Source organism: Canis lupus, chromosome 24 (assembly GCF_011100685.1).
Source record: "Canis lupus familiaris isolate Mischka breed German Shepherd chromosome 24, alternate assembly UU_Cfam_GSD_1.0, whole genome shotgun sequence".
Classification (NCBI taxonomy): Eukaryota; Metazoa; Chordata; class Mammalia; order Carnivora; family Canidae; genus Canis; species Canis lupus.
Window position 1 is genome coordinate 33,115,853 of NC_049245.1, and position 20,635 is coordinate 33,136,487.

General features: G+C 45.3%; 2 protein-coding genes across 6 annotated transcripts in view; one reads left to right on the forward strand and one right to left on the reverse strand.

Moving 5' to 3' along the window:
• Positions 1-517: 517 nt before the first annotated feature.
• WFDC5 (WAP four-disulfide core domain 5) overlaps positions 518-20,635 on the reverse strand; it is a 33,107-nt gene continuing 12,989 nt past the window's right edge. For 2 of the 5 annotated variants that reach the window (XM_038572435.1, XM_038572433.1), the window contains exons 2-5: positions 7,378-7,492; positions 1,643-1,783; positions 1,413-1,553; positions 518-1,027 (exon numbers count right to left, since the gene is read on the reverse strand). In XM_038572435.1, coding sequence (XP_038428363.1) covers positions 1,023-1,027; positions 1,413-1,553; positions 1,643-1,783; positions 7,378-7,441 — 351 coding nt within the window. In that variant the 5' untranslated portion in view covers positions 7,442-7,492 and the 3' untranslated portion in view covers positions 518-1,022. Of the gene's footprint in view, positions 1,028-1,412; positions 1,554-1,642; positions 1,784-5,213; positions 5,528-7,377; positions 7,592-20,635 lie in introns of those variants that run through there. The other 3 variants (XM_038572434.1, XM_038572432.1, XM_038572431.1) reach the window with 2 other exon arrangements.
• Positions 17,890-19,408, forward strand: PI3 (peptidase inhibitor 3). Its single transcript, NM_001290099.1, is given in 3 exon segments — positions 17,890-17,983; positions 18,783-19,028; positions 19,238-19,408. Coding segments are annotated over 2 exon segments (324 nt in total). The 5' UTR covers positions 17,890-17,904; the 3' UTR covers position 19,028; positions 19,238-19,408.

Here is a 20,635-nt window from a genome sequence, read left to right on the forward strand (position 1 = left end):
CACTGACCCCTTCCCCACCCTCTCAGGCCCTGACTACAGACTGCTCCTTGAGAAATCCAGGTGAATGAGGTATCACCCAATGGGAGACAGACTCTCCCATAAATAAAGCTATCCCAACTGTTCAAGCAACATTCCCCACATGTGGAGCAATCTGAAATCATCTTAGGGTGTACCTGGATGCAAAATTATACAACATTGACTCTTGAGAAAGTTCTCTCCTCGGTCCTTCTGATTATCCCAGGAAGGAGGCCACGGTTTTGAGAACTGTGTCTTTAACAAGTCTTTAACCCTTGCTAATCTTCGTTTATTACCAGAGTCAGAGAGCAGCCTTCAGGTAGGTTCCCAGTGTTGGCAGGTGGCAGCATCCAGGTAGAATTTAATACTATTATTTAATATTGTTTAATCTGACACATCTCCTTTAACAGCCCTTCGCTGTTTTTGTTGCATTTGCTTTTACCATTACATTTTATTCATGGCAAGTGATCCTGCATATGCATTTATACTGATGATATCAAGATTTTCTTTTGAAATAGATTTATTTATATACAAAAGTGATTCCGTTTAAAGAAAAACATTAGATAAACAGTAGTATAGGCAGTAAGCAAGATATTGTGATGCTGTTTTGAGGGTGTGGTAAAAATGGTGGAAAGGAGTATGCGAACAGATCACGTCTGGAAAACTCTGCTAGAACGTACCTTCAAGGTGGCTGGGCTGCCTGATGGAGGGGTTTGGACCCCACAAAGAGAGGCCTACCCGAATTGGGCATTTTAGGTGGAGAAACACATAGACAAAGAGATGTGGCTATGGCACAGGGTGATAGGAGTCTATCTGTGCACCTTGACTCCCAGGAGGAGAAACCAGGGGTGGATGGATGGGTGGCAAGGGAAGTGACAGCAGATCGGTATTCATCAGAAGGTTGAAACTGCCTCGGGTAGAGATAGTGCTATCTGGGTGGCAGGGTCCCAGGCCCCCATCATCATCTCTTCCTGCTAGGAACCCCTCCTGAAGATCTGAAGCCAGAATTAGCCTGGGGAGAGAGAAGGAAAGGATTACACCCCCATCACAGGGCTCTGGGTTCTTGAGAAACTTTGATCCCCGTCTACCACATCAACCCAGCCCTGGTGCCCAGTAAGACAGGATGGCCCGGCCTGCTTCACAAGGGCCAGCTGAAGCTCAGGGCAGTGGAGGGCTGTGGTCCAGGTGACATAGCAAGTTCAGCAAGAGAAAGGAGGATCGCCAGTTCCTCCACGGTTCCTCCAACGCTCCTACCCCAACCTCTTCCCCAGGCCTGACATGGGCAGCCCCAGGCTCCTGGGAAGGCAGGTGTCCTGTTAGGTTTATTGAACTGGAAGGAGTCTAATGCCAGGGCTAAGAGAGGAAAGAACCTGCCCCGAGGTGCATAGGAACCATACCTTGGATGGGGTTGCGACAGTCTCGGCCGCAGGCGCCAAGGCAGCAACGACTGGAGCCCCTGCAGTCTGCGTCCTTGTGGCACAGATGCTGCACAGGGCTGAGGCACTGCAGGCGGTCCTCGGGGCAGCTGCCCGGCTTTACTGCAACACAGGAGCCTGGTGAGCCCTGTCTGTGTTCAGCCCTGGGGCTCGGGGCTTGGGTGCTCAGCAGGGGTGACAGGGATACTCACCAGAAATCATAGGGACACACTGGCGGAAGCAAGCTTTGGAGCAGCACTTCATTCTTGCAGGACACTGGCTGTCATCCATGCAGTGGTCAGGCACCGAAAGGAGGCAGGGCCCATCGTCCGGCGGGCAGCCCCCAAATTTCTCTGTAAGAGAACCCCCCAAATCTTGCAGCTGGAGGCAGTTCCGACTCATGTAATAAGCACCAATCTGGGAATCACAAGATCTGAATTCTCTACCCCTTACTTCTTGCTTGTCCTTTGGCCAGTTTCTTTGTTTTTGTTTTCTGGGGGGCCTGGAGTTGCTTTTATTTATTTACTTTCATTTATATATATATTTTTTTATTTATTCATGATAGACATAGAGAGAGAGAAAGAGGCAGAGACACAGGCAGAGGGAGAAGCAGGCTCCATGCACCGGGAGCCCGACGTGGGATTTGATCCCGGGTCTCCAGGATCGCGCCCTGGGCCAAAGGCAGGCGCCAAACCGCTGCGCCACCCAGGGATCCCCTCATTTATATTTTTTATTCAGGTATAATTGACCTAACATTATGTTAGCTTCAGGTGTGCAACAATATGATTTGGTATTTCTATATATTGGGAAAGGATCACCACAAGTCTAGTTAACATCTGTCCCTATACATAGTTACAAATTTTTTTCTTGTGTCTAGTACTTTAAGATCTTTTCTCTTAGCAAGTTTCAAGTCTGCAATATAGTATTACTACCTAGAGCTGCCATGCTGTACATTACATCCTCAGGACTTATGTCTCTTACAACTGGAAGTTTGTTCCTTTGACTCCCTTCACCTACCTCTCCCACCTCCCACCCACGCCCCCTGGCAACCAGCAATCTGTTCTCTGTATCTATGAGCTTGTTTTTTGTTTTGTTTTGATTTTTTAAAAAATCCAGTGTGAGATCATACAGTATTTGTCTTTGTCTGGCTGATTTATTTCCCTCAGTGTAACATCTTCAAAGTCCATCCATGTCGTTGCAAATGGCCGGCCTTTTTTTTTTTTTTTTTTTTTTTTTTTTTGACTGAAAGCCTCAGTTTTCTCTCTGTGGAATGAGAAGCTGGACTCCGATCTCCCGGGGCTGGTTTGAGATTCCGATGACATGAAGGATAGCAAAAAATGAAGTTCAACATCTGTACCTGGGCCAGCAGGACATGCCTGGTCTGGGGCTGCCCACCTCTCTGTTTTTATCAACATCTTTTCCATTTGGAGCTCCTGCTCTGCTTTCAGCTGCTTCTCTTCGTGGGGACTTGCTTTTGCTGTGTGCTTCGCCTGGTGCTCTCTTCTCCACCCCATTTACCAGGTCTCAGTGGAAACACCGCATCCTTGGGAGACCCTACCTCTCTGACCTCAGGCTAACTAGGTTGGCCCCCACCCCTCCTCGCACTCTTGCCTTCAGAGTTTGTGACTCTGCATCTATTTGTCTGTTTCTCTCCCTTGGCTGGAGGCTATGAGAATAGGCTTCCCCCCACCTGCTTCTCTCACCATTAGGCTGATGCACAGTCCTTGATGCAAAACACCAGCAGCTCAACGACTCTTTGAAAGAAAGGATTTTGAAGGGTAATCCAGCATCACAAGCCTGGTGCACTATGAGCCACACTTGCACTGTGTGCTCGTCCTGCTGCAAGTGGCCTTTGTGTCAGGGATCTGTAGTAATTCGATCTTTGAGGTGGTCCTCTGACAGCTCTAGAATGTTCTGTTCCGGAGCTTATCTAGCCATTTTTCTTGTTAGAATTTTGGGCCATTTCCAGATTTCATGCAGAAGGCTTGAATCTTCTTCCAGTTAGAGCGAGAAGTCAAAGGTTGGAAGGACAGTTAATGTCCAGACCCACAGGGGCCTAGGCTAGGACTCTGAGTCCTCTGACCTCCAGCCCCTCTGCTCTGGCCACCAGAGCCCTGGGGAGGGTGGAGGCTGGTCCCAGGCCTTCACTTTAGCATCTGAGTGAAGTTTCTAGAGCCCGCAGCAGCAGCTGGATACATGTTATGACTTTACCTGGTGTCTACCTTCCCTCTCTGGCTCCTGACTGGACGCTGGCCACGCACATAGTAGGCACCTTACTCATGCAATAAGCACTCAAAACCAGCTTCACCCGTTTGACTGGGTTGTTTTAAACTGAATTGCTGCCCCCTGCTGGAGAAAGAGCAGCTAGTCTGGGAAGGAGCCACCTGGGAGGAGGAGCCCCTCCTCCACAGGCTAGAGGTAGGGGGGACCCTGGGAAGGCTCCGAGATCCAGCAGGGTAGCCCTGGCCGAAGGTGCTCGAAGGTGCTCAAAGCTGCTCGGGCCTCAGGGAGTGAGCCGAGAGGAGTTGCCTGAGTCAAAGAGGCACCTCCCTGTGGGCTTGGGTGGTGTGTTGGGGACCTGGTCATACAACCGGGAGAGCTTCTGGGTGGAGGGGCTGGGAGCTGAGCCTTGAGGAATAGACAGACAGGAAGAGAGTCAGAACTGGCATTTCAAGTGGCTCAGTTTTCTCACCTGCAAAATAGGATAATAATGGTACCAATCTCAGAGCATCTCAGTGAGGAGGAATGCAGTGAGGGCACCTGAATCATACCCAGTAGGGCTCTGGCCCTGGAACTTGCCAGTATCCTTTTCTCCTCAGCCTAGGCCTCAACACTCTCCTGTCCAAACCAGCTCACACCCCAGGGAATGAGAGCCCAGCCTCTGAGGAAGGCATAGGTTAGGTAAGAGGGGGCAGAGAGGATGCACAGAACTACTCCCAGCGCCTGTGGAGGAGGGAGCCTGTCCCCATTACTGTCCCCTTCCCGCAGGGCATAGCCAGGAATGCACAGGTGTATGTAGGCCGGGTGTGTGTGGGTCACAGTGTTCTAGCCCCAAAAAGGCAGGAAGAGAGGCCTTGCCCAGGAGGGGAGTCACCGTGTAGCTTCTCAGCAGCCCCATCCTCTCCCCCCACCTATTGATAGGTCAGCCCCAGCTTTTTGAGGAGGCTTGGGAGAGGAGAGGTAGGGGTGAAGCTGCCTCCCAACAGGCAACCACACCCCCTATCCTGTTTGGGAGAACCTTGCACAGATTGGTCTCTGGGATGGGAAGGACCAGAGAAAGACAGAAAGCAGATGGACAGGGGCAGACCAGACACAGCCTTGTTAGCAACAGAAGATGACAGGAAGGCTCATCTTGCTGTCATGGGGGCCCACAGATCCTAATAATCCATGGAGATAACAACGGAAGAGCAGGTGTGGACAGGTTTGCTCCCCCCCTCCTCCTGTAGAGACACACAGGTACGGGCACACAGACACACACGTGTGCAGCCACGCCTAAACCGATGTCTGCAGACACAGGTTCATACAGACAAGCAGACACAAAGATACACACGTACACACATGCACACACAATCCACATTCAGATGTACAGATGAGCACCAAGAAGCTGGCATGAACACATCCACAGCTACAGACAGGACAGGCTGGCAGCCCAGACCTGTGTAAGCTGCTGGAAGCATCACGAAGCAGGCCTCCAGCTACACACACACAGACATCACACTGCATGGCCTGCCTTCCCCAAACCCCCACCCAGTCCTTGGATCAGAGGAAACTAGCCACACTCACCTCCCTTCCTCCTAGCTGAGGCCGCAGGCAGCCAGCTCCCCACAACCAGGAGGGCCACCAAGAGGAGAAGGCTCCAGGCCCTCATGTTTCTGCCGCCGGCTCTTAATGAGGCCAGGGCCCAGGGGCCCCTAAATTAACACCTGCAGCTCCAGGGAGGCTAGAGTAGCTGAGTCAGGGGAGGAAGAAGAGGTGGATGGAATGGTGCATGTTTGCCTCATCCTGGCCCCACCCCCGACCAGGAGCCTCAGTGCAAGTGTGCTTGTGCAAGAACTGACGAGGGGTGGGAGCAGGTGCTGGGTGTCGGGGGGTGGGATCCGGTTCGGCCTGTATTGTTGACTTAGGCTCTGATCTCAGGTAGTCTGCTCCTTCCTCGGGCCTCAGTTTTTCTTCTCTGAATAAAGAATGAAGGTTGTTGGGACAGATAATCCCTTTCCTGACTCTCTAAGGTCTTGAAGCCCCAGCAATGGTTTAGGCAAGGGACAGAAGTCAGCTGTGAATGGCAAGGAGGGGGTGGCGGAGTCCCAGATGCCTAGGAGGCAGTAGGGTTAAAGTCAGAGCTCCCTGCTGGAGAATGTGGGTCCAGGCAGGCCCTGTGAGTGGGGCCGACTGTGGCCTCTCCTCCAGGACTTCTGTGGATGGGGGAGAGAGACCGCCCTGCCTTTGGTGAATCACCTCCTGTGGCATCATAGAACCTCCCCTTGCCTAGGACTGGCTCAGCTGTCAGGGTGGTTGTTTGTCTGGCTGAGGTTCCAGTCGCAGCAGATGTAGGTGGCTTTTGGGACCCCTTCCCTGGCCCTAAGAGATCCTGAAAAAAAGTCACCGCAGGCAAGGGCTGCAGCTTAGATTTCACATCATCTGGCTCCTGCATTTGGTGGATGAGGTATTGGGGCTCAGGGTCGTAGGGGGCCCCAAACAGAGATCCCCACTGAACCATAGTACCTTACCAAGACTGCAGGAGGTCAAGACCATCCTTGCCACCCTCGCACTTGAAAGATGGGGAAACAATAGGCCAGAGGTGGGAGGGGACTGGCTCAAGGACCCACAGCTGATTCCCAACTAAGTTGGAACTTCTATCATTGCCTCCCCATGATCCTTATTAATTACTGGGTCTTGGAAGCAAGGCATTACTTCACCTGACCCTAAGAAAGGAGGGGTTTCTGTTCCAGGACAATCCTCACAGTCGGAAAGTTCTTCACTGGGTTTAACCAGAATCCCTTGTGCTGTCTTCTAAGCTCTCAGGAAAGGAGGGACCCTATATTCTATAATCTGATGTTTCTTTTGCAATAGGAGGAGAGTTTTATGTAGTTTTCCTGACTACAAACTATACATGTATATTGAATAAATGCTTTTTTCAACTGAGATGATTTTGTAGACGTTTTCCTGTGTCTTGAAGTATCCTACAATACCATCATTTTTAATGATTACATAGTATTTTGTAGGACTGATATGCTAATACATAAAGTTTCCAATTATGAAACATAGGTTTCCAGTTTGTTTCTCACTCAAATAAAACTGTGACAACAATCTTTGTATATACATTTTGGGTCACATCTCTATTTTCTTAGTTCAAATTTGTCAAAGTAGAAATGGTAGGTCAGTCAAAAGGTACAAACTTCCAGTTACAAAAAAATAAGTCCTAGGGATGTAATGGACAGAGTGGAGGCTACCATTAATAATACTGTATTGCATATTTGGAAGTAGCTAAGAGAATAGATCTTAAAAGCTCTCATCACACACAAACAAAGTTGATAACTCTATGTGGTGATGGATGTTAACCAAATTTATTTTGGTGAGCATTTCACAATATATACAAATATCAAATCATTATGTGTACATTGGAAATGAATACAATGTTATATGTCAATTCTATCTCAATAAGAAAACTCAAAACTAAAAATCAATTTTTAGAAACCCAAACAAGGGTACCTGGCTGGCTCAGCTGGTAGAGTGTGTGACTCTTGGTCTTGAAGTTGTGGGTTTGAGCCCCACATTGAGTGGAGAGATTACTTAAAAACAAAATATTTTCAAAAATAATAAAATAAAAACCCACACAAATAAAAAGAAATGCTAGGTCAAAAGGAGCGATTGCTTTTCAGGTTTTGAATATCTGGTCAAATTGCATTTCAGAAAGGAAGTAAATGAGTGTATGAGAGCCTCTACCTACCTCTACCTGCAGCAGACGTCTCTTGCCTTTGTCTGCCAAATATCTCTTCCCTTTGTGAAGTCATTGCTCCTGAGTCCTGTAATTCTGGTTGGCTGCCAATCACCAAGTACTTCTCCTGTCACAAGTGAAGGCACTTGACTCAGGTTTGAATAACTGGACTCTTCTCTCACCAGCCCACTCCTCCATGCAAATCCCAAACCTAGGAGGCAGGAGGCTATAAAGAGAACAGTCTGAAATTCAGTTGCTGCTGCTTGCAACCAAAGATCCTTAACAGATACACTCACCAAAGCAAGACAGGATATTAAAGAGAAGTATATAAAGTCTTTGCCAATGGAAAAGTATCTCATTTTAATTTGCCTTTCTCTGAAATTAGTGAAAGAGCATTTCTTCATCTGTTTATACTGAACAGCTGTATTTTGTTTTTGAATTGCCTGTTTTTGCACTTTGCCCATTTTTATTGGGGATACTTTTATTGTTGAGTTGTAAGAGCTGTTTATATATTAGGGATACTAACTTGTCATACACAAGAGGCAGTATGGTAAAATGGTTAGCAGATGTAAACTGGAGTCAGGCAGACCTGAGTTTGAATCCTAATGCCACCAGGTTCTAGCTGTGTGACTTTGGACAGGTCACTTAACTTTTTTTAAACTTCAATCTATTTATCTACAAAATAGAGATAATATTTATTTTATAGAATTGTTCTGGGGATTGAATGAGATGAGCTTGATAAATGCTTATTTTAATCCCATCCTACAAATATCAGTTTCCTTGTTTTTGCTTTGTACCAAAGTTTTAAATTTGGGGAATTGTCAAACCACTCTTTTATATTTCCTTCCTTGGCTTTTATGCTGAAAAAAGTCTTTTTGACTCTGATGTCAGATAAATATTCACTGTATTTACCTATAATTCTTTTGTGTTTTTGAAAAACATGTTAATTCTTTAATCCATCTGACATTTATGTTGGGATAGCGAGTGTGACATATAGAAATACCTTTTTTCGAAGTTACTAAGCAGCTGCCCTGGTATGGCTTAGTGAGTAATTCAAACTTTGGCATTGCTTGGAATTCAGAACTTTATAAAAAACTGAAGTCTTGGGATCCCTGGGTGGCGCAGCGGTTTGGCGCCTGCCTTTGGCCCAGGGCGCGATCCTGGAGACCCGGGATCGAATCCCACGTCAGGCTCCCGGTGCATGGAGCCTGCTTCTCCCTCTGCCTGTGTCTCTGCCTCTCTCTCTCTCACTGTGTGCCTATCATAAATAAATAAAAAATTAAAAAAAAAAAAATAAAAAAAAATAAAATAAAAAACTGAAGTCTTATTTGTAACAGGGGCAGTTTCCAGGTTTTCTGTTTTTTTTTTTTCCTCCTTGGTTATTTATTCCTTTGCCAATACTACTTTTGTAAGTAAAATTTCACAATACATCTTAGTGACTAGTAGTGTTCATCACCCCTTGCTAATCTACATTTTCAGTTGTCCATGGCACAAGGATTCCATTCTTCCCGACGAATGTAATAATCTTTTTTTAAGTTTCAAGAACAAATTTGTTGCTTTTTGTTAAATATTTTATCATAAAAATTTCAAAACTACACAAAAGAACAGTAAGTACTGGGGCGCCTGGGTGTCTCAGTCTGTTAAGCATCTGCCTTTGGCTCAGGTTGTGATCTCAGGGTCCTGGGATGGGGTCCAACATCGGGCTGCCTGCTCAGTGGGGAGCCTGCCTCTCCCTCTCCCTCTGCCTCTCCTCCCATTCCAGCTTACTCATGTTCTCCCTCTCTTTCTCAAATAAATAAATGAAATATTTTAAGAATAGTAAGTACTTTTATGAAGCCTTGTATACCCATCACCCAGATTCAACAATTAACACTTTTCCCCAGCTTTGTTGAGATATAATTGACCTATAACACTGTGTAAGCTTGAGATGCCCAATATGATGATTTGATACATCACAATATGTGATATATATTACAAAATGTTTACCATGATAAGATTAGTTAACACATCCTCTATCTCACACAATTACAATTCTGTGGTGGTTGTTATGGTGAGAACATTACATTTTTTTTCATTTTCTTTTTTTTTTTTTTTTTTGTATCTATATGAGATGGTGGATGTTAACTAAACTTATTGTGGTCATCATTTCATGATATATTTAAGGTAAATCATTATGCCAACAGCATAAACTTATATTGTGCTGCATGCCAATAGAACTTGGGCAGGGGGAGAGTGAGCAGAATTCAGCAAGAAAAAAAAGCTCTAATCTCTTAGCAACTTTCGAGTATACAATACACTATTGTTAGGTGTTGTCACCATGCTGTACATTAGATCCCTGGAACTTATTCATATTATACATGAAAAGTCCCAACAATTAACATTGTCCAACACTTCCTTCCTGTATACCCCCATCCTTTTTCTGGTTGACACATTTTTAAGTAAATCCCATGTAAGGGGCGCTTGGGTCGCTCGTTTGAGCCTCTGAATGGTGATTTCAGTTCAAGCTGTGATCTCATAGGTTGTGTGGGGTGGAGCCCCACATGGGGCTCTGCGCTCAGCGGGGAGTCTGCTGGAGATTTTCTCTCCCTCCCACCATGTGCACGCGCTTGCACATGCTCTCTCTCTCTCTCAAATAAAAAAAACATCTTTAATGTAAATCCAAATGCATGTCACATTTTACCCCTAAATACTTGAGTATGTATCTCAAAAGAAATAAGGACATTTTTTCCACATAATCTCAATACTGTTGTCATATCTAACAAAATTAACAGTAATTTCTTAACATCTAATATTCTATTTGTATCCTATTTTTCTTATCTCAAACATAACTTTTATGGCTGATTTGTTTAAATCAGAATGCAAGCAAGGTGCACATGTCGTATTGGTTTTAATGTCTCCTAAGTTTGTTTTAATGTAGAGCATTCCTTCCAACTCCTGTTTCTCCTCTTTCTTCTCTTTCTCCTCCTCCTTCTTCATCCTATTTATTTGTTGAACAAAACAGATGAAGTGTTCTCTAGTGTGTCCCACATCACTAGCCCACGATATATTTTTAAAGACTTTTAAAATTAATTTATTCATGATAGACATAGAGAGAGAGAGAGAGAGAGAGAGAGAGAGAGGCAGAGACACAGACAGAGGGAGAAGCAGGCTCCATGCTGGGAGCCCAAAGCAGGACTTGATTCTGGGACCCCAGAATCACGGCCCCGGGCCAAAGGCAGGTGCCAAACCAGTGGGCCACCCAGGGATCCCCCATGATATCTTTTAATATACTTCTCTATCCTGTGTTATTTCCCAGAGATGGACATTAGCTCTAGAGGCTTCATGGGGTTCACATTCAACTGTCAAGGTCATCTGGTAGGTGATGCTGTGTGCTTCCTGTCACATCACCTCAGGAGGAACACAGGCCTCATTAACCACATTTAGTGTGGTGAAGATAGGTCAGTGTATTGTAGGAGGGGTCTCCTTACATGCCACTCAAAAGTTGTGCTGCCCTACTTACAAACAGTGAATAGACTGTGGGGTGATGGTTAGGCACCCTATAAACGTCTGGTCCCAGTCAAACCATCTCATGATTTCAGAAACTGTGAATGATAATCGCCTGAATCAATGATTTCGCTAGGGATTGCAGAAACCCATCGAGTTTTGATTCTGATTATATTTAAGATATAAATTATGTTAGCCAGGATAGACATCCTTAACTTGTGGAGGCTTCCCATTTGGGGAAGAGCATATGTTTAAAAATCTTTTTTTTTATTAGGGAAAATTTCAAACAGTGTATCTAGATCTTTTTTTTAATGTCATGTGTTGTGCCCAAGATTGCGAATCCAAGAAACCACCAAGGAGCCGACACGCATGCAAACACACGAGGGTTTATTACAAGCTCGAGCTTGGGTCCAAGTGTACCCAACACAGCGGAGCAGGGACTTGGACCCCGAGACTAAGAAGCGTAGCAGCTTTATAGGGGCCAGTGGCCCATGGGATACGCAGAAAGTTGCACAGTCATGTCGGTCCACACGCAGGTGGCCAATTGAATTACATCTGACCCTATAGTATCCATTTGAGCTGCCCTATTACTTTGGTCAGAATCTGAGCACAGTTTTGGCGGGCACAAAGCAGGGTTACATCGTTATGAGCCGATTTCCGATTAGGGTGTGCCCAGCGGCTTGACTAGGGTGGGGCCGCGCCTTGAGCAATAAGCAGGTCATGTGGGGGTCATACGGGAGGTGGCGGGTGTAGCACAAAATGGAGTTAGTCCTGCTCTGCTTGTCCAGGGCTAGGGGATTTTTGTTAAATTTCCTGGGTCCCACACATGTAGTAAAGTTTTGTAGTTTTTTTTCCCCCAGAAAATTTCTGTACACTTCTAGCTGAAGTGAATTTCTGTATACTCTAGGTGAGTTTATTTGTAGGTATTTTATAGATTTTGAAAATGTTGGGGATCCCTGGGTGGCTCAGCAGTTTAGCGCCTGCCTTCGGCCCAGGGTGTGATCCTGGAGTCCCGGGATCGAGTCCCATGTCTGGCTCCCTACATGGAGCCTGCTTCTCCCTCTTCCTGTGTCTCTGCCCCCCTCTCTCTTTCTCTCTGTCTATCATGAATAAATAAATAAGATCTCTTAAAAAAAAAAAAAAACTTAAAAAAATGTTTGAAAATGTTGAATAGGAAGTTTTTTTGCTATTTTATAACTAGTTATTGGTAGTGTTTAATAATATGAGTTACTCCGACTTATTTACCCAGAGAATTTCTATAATCCTTGAACCTCTTGAAGCTAAACTGTTTTTGCAGAATGGGGAAAATAGGAAGCTCCCCCTAGGGGCTGCTAATGGGAAAGTGAGAGAATGCATATAAGTATTTGCTACTGAGCCTGAAACGTAGAATATGTTTAAAAACATGAATCATGGTCACCACTTACGGTATCTTTTTATTTGCCAGGCCTGCAGGTCAGGCATTGGCTCTGGCCTACACTCTAAGGAGCTCTGGTGCCAATGTTCTTCTGCAACCCAGCCTGCCTTCTTCCTTCTGTCCCCAGGGAACAGGGGGAGAGAGGCATGGGGTTCTTTGCTCGCCCATCCCCACCTTTCATCTTCTGCTTCCCACCCCACACCCACAGCAGGAAGCCAACTCTCTGAAAGTTAAATTTTAAAAGGTCAACTTCAGAGAAAGACAAATACTTATATTCAATTACATGTAAAATCTAAAAAACAAACAACCCTCACAAACTCGTTAAAAAGAGGTGAGACTTGTGGATACAAGAGGTGGGGATGGGGAGGACGGGCAATTGGAAAGGGACAGTCCAAAGGTGCAAACTTCCAGTTACAAGATAAATTAGCACTAGGGATGTAATGGACAGCACGAGGCTACAGCTAACACCACGTGTGACGTATAAGGAAGTTGTAGAGAGAGTAGATCCTAAGAGTTCTCATTACAAGGAGAAATTTTTTTCTTTTTATTCTATCTCTGGAAGATGGATATTTACTAAACCAATTGTGGTAATCATTTCACAATATATGTAAATCAAACCATCATGCTATACACCTTAAACTTATACAGTGATGGATGTCAATGACTTCTCAGTAAAAACGAGGCGGGTGGGGTGGGGGGAGGGAGTCAACTTTACTCAAATAGAATTTCTTTCCTATTAATTTTTTTTCAAAATAAGTTAATTTTATTCTTTTTTTTTTTTTTTTAATTTTATTCTTAGTAAAGGAGTTGATATATTCAGATCCCATAAAGGCGGGGCTAGTATGGCCCTTTGCATCCAACCCTCTCAAGTTCAATGAAAAACAAAAGCAAATAACTGAAGCTCAGAGAGGGAAAGCTATGTGCCTGAGGTCACCCAGCAAGTGAGGGGGCAGAACTAAGACTAGAAATAACTTCCAGACCAGTGTTTTTCCCACAACACTCAAAGTGGCTCATCCCGGGGCTTTGACCTGCTTGGAGCTTCCTTGGAACAGAGCAATGGGACTGGTGCATAGACAGCAGAGTCATGAGGTCATCCAAGTCTGTCTAGGAAGCCTCTTCCCTGTTTGAGGTTTCCCGTCACCCCATGTCTGTCATGCTCCTAAATTACCGGTGTCTAGGGGGACTGCTCAGTCTATTAAATTACTCTAAGATTTCAGCCCTCATCATTTATTTCTCAAAAAAGACCACAGGAAGAGGTTACTGTGTAATCAGGGGGAGGGGGTGCCAGTGGAGGTTGAATCTCAGGCTCTAATAGCAGGGAAGAGGGCCTCCCAGGGGCAGCCACAGCATGGCTTCCTGCTATTCCCAGTGCTTACCGCTTACCTCACCACTGGGAGACCCTAAAGAAAGGAAGGAAGGGGACTGCAGAGTGGGTCTCAGCATTTGTCTGGTGAGCCAGAGGTTGGAGGGAAAGTGGGTCTGCCCAGATGGGAGCTGCCTACGGATGTGGAAGAGCGATTTCCAGCTGTCCAAGGGCCAGTGTGGAGACTTCAATTCCCTTGACTCCTTTTATTAGTTTCTATGCCCTAGAGAAAGGGGCCACGTCCCCCAGTCTTCAGGGAGTTGTCTCATGGAGGAGATGGACTGCGTTGTTCAGCCGGGCCCAAGCTCCTAGTTATCTCTCAAACCTTTGGGATTGTTGATGCTGCGCCATCTTACATTCTCACCAGCAATATACAAGGTTCTGATTTCTCCACATCCTCGCCAACACTTGTCCTTTTCCATTAAGAAAAACACTTTTATAGTCACACTAAGGGTATGAAGTGGTATCTTGTGGTCTGGGTGTGCATTTTCCTAATGGCTAATGATGTTCAGTTCCTTTTGTGTGCTCATTGGCTTTTTGTGCATCTTCATTAGAGAAAAGCCTATTCAAGTCCTTTGCCCATTTCAAAATCGGGTTTCTATCTTTTTTTATCGTTGAGTTGTATGAGTCTTTTGTGTACTGTGGATAGTAGGCCCTTCTCAGATACCTGATTTGCAAATCTTTTCTCCCATTCTGCAGGCGGTCTTCTCACTGTAACGAGAGTGAACACTGACGCACAAAAGTGGTCAATTCTCTTGAAGCATGTTTTAAATATCCTTTGACTTGAAACTGTAATATATAAAGTGATCAGTGAGCTTACTCTTTTATCCATCTTCCTTCTCCCTTGTCCTCCTATTTGATAGAAATTGTACTGTTTCTACATTTTCACAGCCTGGCATATCCACATACTATTTGCTACTACTTAGTCTCACAGTTAAAATGTCCAGCACTCAACTGTTGTCATTTTGGTAATTTCTACCAACCTTCCCTTAGAAACTGCTCAGGAAAGCTCTTAGAAATAACATCACTTGTGTTCTTGCACTTCCAGAAATATATTCTTGTAGTCTTTTTACTTCCAGGACAAACTCGTGGTGAAAAAAGAAAATCCTCAGTGCATACTTTCTTTCCTTGGGTGCCTTTAAGTTTTGCTCTGCTGTTTCCTGGCTGTCCTTCAGTCTGATTTTTTTTCAATTGTGTTTCTCTTTTTGTTTTTTTCGAGGGGCGTTGGCTTCCTGGAGGCTTCTGTAGCCATCTTTGCAGCCCAGACATTTTACTCACATACCTCTTGTGTTTACTACAGTGTGAACTTTCAGTACATAGACTCGAGCCTGCTTTTATTTAAAAAATATTTTCCTCAATTCTTTCTTATTTTAAAAATAAGTAGATTTTCACGGACCAGCTACCGAAAGGACTATATTACCTGAGTAGGAGTGGTGGAAGTTAGAATGGGTTTCCTAGTTTCTTAGCTCAAGGGCTCCCTCTTCCCTTGCTACAGTCACGGGCAGTTCCTTTTTTTTTTTTTTTTTTAATAATAAATTTATTTTTTATTGGTGTTCAATTTGCCAACATACAGAATAACACCCAGTGCTCATCAGTTCCTTAAATACTTGGACTGATCCTTGGGTACTAGTCTGAAATAGGGGGGCTCCTACCATCAGCCATGGCCAAGGAGATATTGCTCCAACATTTCCAGATGATAACCTCTCTCCTAAATATGCCTCCTCTTTTCTGGGGTGCATTTCCTATTTCTTTTCTCTCTCCAAATCTCCCAGCACATCTTCCTACAGCAGTTGGAAAGTCAGTGACTATCTGTCCCAGATTTTTCCGCATGCAGGACTGCAGGCATGATTCAGGTTTTTATAATCACATGCATTCATACAATAAATAGCTGGATTCTTTTTCTGCTTGACAAGGATTTCTTTTGACTGCATCTGAATCATACCTGACACACACTATTACATTTTTACGTTATGACACTTGAATATTAAGCATCCCTTCTGAACACTGGTACTCATGGTTACATGTATCTAGCTGTTTATTTAGCTATAACTGTCAATTATGCTGTTTTCTTTATTCACTGGATTCTTTGAGTTCTTTTTTCTACGGATTATAATTTTCTTTGATATTTCAGATCACAATAGTGACTTTTTGTTGTGACAAGTGAAAAAATTAGAAACTGGTATATATAAAGCAAAATCCACTCATCTGTTTTTTTCCCCAATCCCATCACCATGATGTAAGCAATGTTAACAGCATAGTGTGTATTCCTTCACCCCTTTCTTCTCTTCATACATTAATAAACAGTGTGTGTTTCTACTGAAGTATTATCAAACACATATATTACTTTCTAACTTGTTTTCCTTTTGGTAAGATTCATGAATAGTGCTAGAATTCAGTACACAGAGATCTAGTGATATTCATTCTTTTTCTAATATATTTATAAATATAATAGGATCACATTAGACATGATAAGTTTTTTGGTGAAGCAATACTTTTTTTGTTTTTTTTTATTTGCCTTTTTTCTCCTTCTACCTTCTTAATGTCTATTCCCCCATCAACTTTTCAGTAAACCTGTATTAATATGATGTGCAGCCTCCTTTATATAACCATAGCCAGATTTGTTTAATATAACCATATTAAAAACATGCTCTTACTATGTGCAAAATAGCCAAACGATAGGAGGTAATGTTCAGATAAGATGAGGAAAGGAGGCCACCCCAAGCTGTTCTGAGCAGGTATCAGAATGTTAAATTTTTTATTTGCAAACCATACCACAAAAGACCTTTATCCATAATATATAAAGAATGCTTAAGAATTAAGAAGAAGAGACCGATGAATCTATAAAAAAAGTAAGCAAAGGAAAAGAAGCTTTCAGAAAAAGAAATGTAAGTGGCTTCTAACATATGCAAAAATGAAAGTGAGAGAAATGCTAATTAAAAACATCAATAAGGTATGATTTCTCACCTATCAGACTGATAAAAATCTCCAAATTAGACACACTGTCTGTGCCAGAGCCTAAACGTACACAGGTGTTTCATCCACAACCCCCATCAAGGGACATAAGATAAGACTATAAAAATTTCAAAAGCATTTGAAAGATGGTAACTATATGAGTTGATGGATATGTTCATTAGGTTGATTGTAGTCAGCTTTTCATAATATGCATGCATCTTAAAACATCATATTGTACACATTAAATGTATATGTAATTCATTTGTCAATCATACCACAATAAGCTGGGAAATAATTTCAAATGCATTTAATCTTTGTACCAGCAAACCTACTTCTAGGACTCTAGCTTACAAGTTAATGCAAAAAGCCACAAGAGGTATAGTTTGTAACAGTAAAAGACTGAAACCACCTAAGAGAACAGGAGTGTGGGTTTATGGAAAGTGAAGGTAATCCATAAATGATTTACCCCTCAGAAAATACACACACACACACACACACACACGAGAAATCACCAATCAACCAAAGTACTAGAATGTTACCAAGAACCAAGATCTTAAACCAACCTGAGTCCTTCTCACCCATCCAAAACATTTCTTGCTTCACTTCCAAAGTTAACCACTATTCTAGATTTCATGTTTATAGCTTCCTCATTTTTATCCACCCCCTGAGTAAATGAGTTGTACCACATATATAAGTCTGCCTAGAAAATCTATTAGTTTTCCTTAGTTTTGAGCCTTTTACACAAGCCTATAATTCAAACTTTTTTCTTTTGAGACCTGTATTTCCACCCAGCATTATTTTAATTAGAGTTGCTATGTGAGATCTAGAATCCCGCCTTCCCGATTACGTCCATGATGCATCTCAGAGACTACTCATGAAATGACAAAGTATAGTGATGTGTTCTTTGATTTTCAGGGCAAATTTCCCTTTGGGAGTTTTCCTCAGGGCCAGGAGGGCATGAAGGATGCTGGGAGGGGTGAACTGTTAGGGTAGGTCTGGGTGTGGCTACGGGAACAGAGAGTAATGGGGAAATCCTGGCTTTGAAATCAGAACACTGGACCCATCACCCAGCCCTCCTCCTCTGTGAGAAAGTGGGACAGTTCTTGGGGCTGTTAGAGGTGATGTAACACAGTGTCTGCCATTTTTCTCTGTGAACAATCCCTGGGGAAAGTCCCAAGTTCCCTTCCAGGATAGGGGTGGATCCTTCCTGGTAAAATGTAGGTCTTGTCCCATAGATAACCCCAGACCCACCCCCCTGGCACCAGGCCATGCTGGGCTGCATAAAACTGGTTGGCCTCAGCTCTTAGCCACACAGCTTCCTGACAACATGAGGCCCAGCAGCTTCTTGGTCCTGGCAGTGTTCCTTATCCTGGGGACTTTGGCGGCACAGGCAGCTGTCACAGGAGGTAGGTAGACAAGTGGCCTGGGAGAGGCTGTGTTGGGTCCTGCCAGAGAGCACTCTGGGCCAGCAGACTGGGCTGGATCTCACACTTGGGTCTGTGATGGCTTCCATTGTATCCAGAGAGAGCAATTAGTGTCCAGTAGAATCGATGTGCTTTCCACACTGGATTGAGATCTCAGGACCATTGCTGGAAAGGAGTGTTGCTATGTGGTCTTGGCCTTAGGTGTTGATACCTGGGCAGAATGTACAGTGAAGGGAGGAGCCCCTGGAATCTGGGCCTGAGTGTAGGGTCTGGCCCTTTCCTGTCTGCACCCTGACAGCACCTGAGAAATCAGCCTCTCAAAGGAAGTTACACACCAACAAGGCTTCAGAAATCGTGTAGTTGGAGGACACCTCCCCACTTCCATTTTACTAAGGAGGACATTGACTGAACCGACAATCTCCAGAGCCAGGAAGGAGCTGGGGTCTCCTGGTGTTTGTCTCAGGCTCTTCCCCCTACCCCAAGGACAGCTCTAGGAGTCACCCCAGTCTGACTTCTGCTCCTGAGAGGATGTGACATGGAGGGTGTGGGTGGAGAAATGGACAGCCAAGGGCACTGTGTGGGGGGCCTGTAGACCCTCTCCCCCAATCCCCAAGCACAGTCTTCCTGGAGCACAGACCCCAGCTGGCCCAGGTGACCCTGTCCTACCTCAGGCCTCGGTTAGGGAAACCCTGCTGTGAGCAGGGGCTGACCATGGAGGGAAGACTAGATGGTGAAGCAGGCACCAGGCAACTCAATGTGGCCACATTCGTTCTTTCAACAGTTCTTCCTAAAGGATCAGGCACGGACAGAGGTCGTGTTCCGGTCAAAGGACAAGATCCGGTTAGAGGTCGAGATCCGGTCAAAGCCAAAGGTCCCGTGTCCACTAAGCCTGGCTCCTGCCCCCCTATTCTGATCCAGTGCGCCATGCTGAACCCCCCGAACCGCTGTCTGAGCGACACCGAGTGCCCAGGGGCCAGGAAGTGCTGCAAGGGCCCCTGTGGGCTGGCCTGCCTGCAGCCCCAGTGAGGTGAGAGGCAGGTGGAGGGATGGGGACCCGGAGGGCACAGAGAAGGCTGAGCAATGGGGAATGACCCCGTGGGTGACAGAGAGGCTGTGGGGAGGTGACCCAGAGACCCAGCATCTCCGAGCCCATGACTGAGTCCTGAGAGGGCTGCCTCCCCTGCCTCTGAGCCCTCTGACCTGCTGTGTCACCTCTCTGGTTCTCTTCTCTTCCAGCCAGGTGGAGCCCATCCTCACTGCACCTGTGAAGTCCCCAGGGCTGCTGGCCCCACCCCTGTCGCATGGTCCTCTCCCTGGCCATTCTGCCTCTCTTTCGCTCAGGAGGCCCAAGCCCGGGCTTGCTGTCTCCCTCATTGACTTGGCAATAAAAGACCACTTTTGGCTCCATTTGCTTGTGGCTTCCATTACTTCTGTGCTCTGCGGAGCCCTGGGAAGATGGTGAGGAGCTGAGACTCCCTCTCCCCAGTGGAATGGAAAAGAGAGCAGGGGTGGAGACAAGAGGCCCATTCCTAGGCCTTAACACTAGAAGTCCACTAATGGATCCCAGAACCAGAGTCTGCATTTCACCAGGGGATTTTGCCTTTGGCCTGAGACCAGAGAATTGAAAAACAAAACGTGACACAAACTGCAGGCCGTTCCTTCCCCCTCCAGTCCACCACTGAGTCCTGATCTGGTTCTTGCCAGACCTGCCAGGATGACCAACCAACCCTATGGATAAAGCTCCCTCCTTTCCTTTCGTGTTCCCCAGGGACCCACATCCTCTCAAGATGCCATAGAGAGAGGCTGGAAAATGCCTACCTGGGAAGCATTTCACTTGTTCATGCTTGAGATGCCTCCATCGACACATAATTCCTTTGGGTTAAGCTCCTAGCTTTCTATTTTAAGTGTGAGTGAGGAGACAGGACGCACTAAGTCCTTGATCCTTTAGTGTGGGTGGTGAATATTGTCCTCTAGAGACGTACAGGGTGGGGGCAGGCAGACATGTATGGTGCAGATCGTCGAGGGTGTGTGTTAGGCAAACCCAAGTGACCTCGTGGCTCTGCTGTTGACCCACCTGTTCCACTAATCTAGAACAAGAACGCTCTCACAAAAGGAGGAGAATTTGGGATGGAATTGAAAGAGCACAGGCTTGGGAGTCAGGGGACCTGTGTTCTCATTCCAGCCCAGCCTCCTCACTTGCTGGATGACCTCAGACAAATGTCTTTCCCTCTCTGAACCTCAGTTGTCTATTCAATTTGAGGGGGTAGGGTGTAATTATTTGGGAAGTATAGTCTAGTCCCTGACATCCTGGCCCTGAGACAACTCTTCTTTTTGTATTGGGTTCCTGATGTGAGTGGAGGTGGAGGGCAGAGACTTGGGGTAAGAGAGCAGGGAGCTCTGTGTCCTTTGCCCCTTCCAGAAGCATGCAAGCCAAGGCTCCCTCTCATTCTCCAGAGGACTGGCTGCACTGCCCTGGAGCTGTGATACTAGGACATTCTGGAAAGTAACCAAGAACAGTGCCTAAGCTTCTGGCCTGACAAGTACAAAATAAACCACTGGCGGTCAGATTAGTTCATGTATTGACAATTTCTCTATTCCAGATCCTATGCTAACTGTGTTATATGTACCGACTTA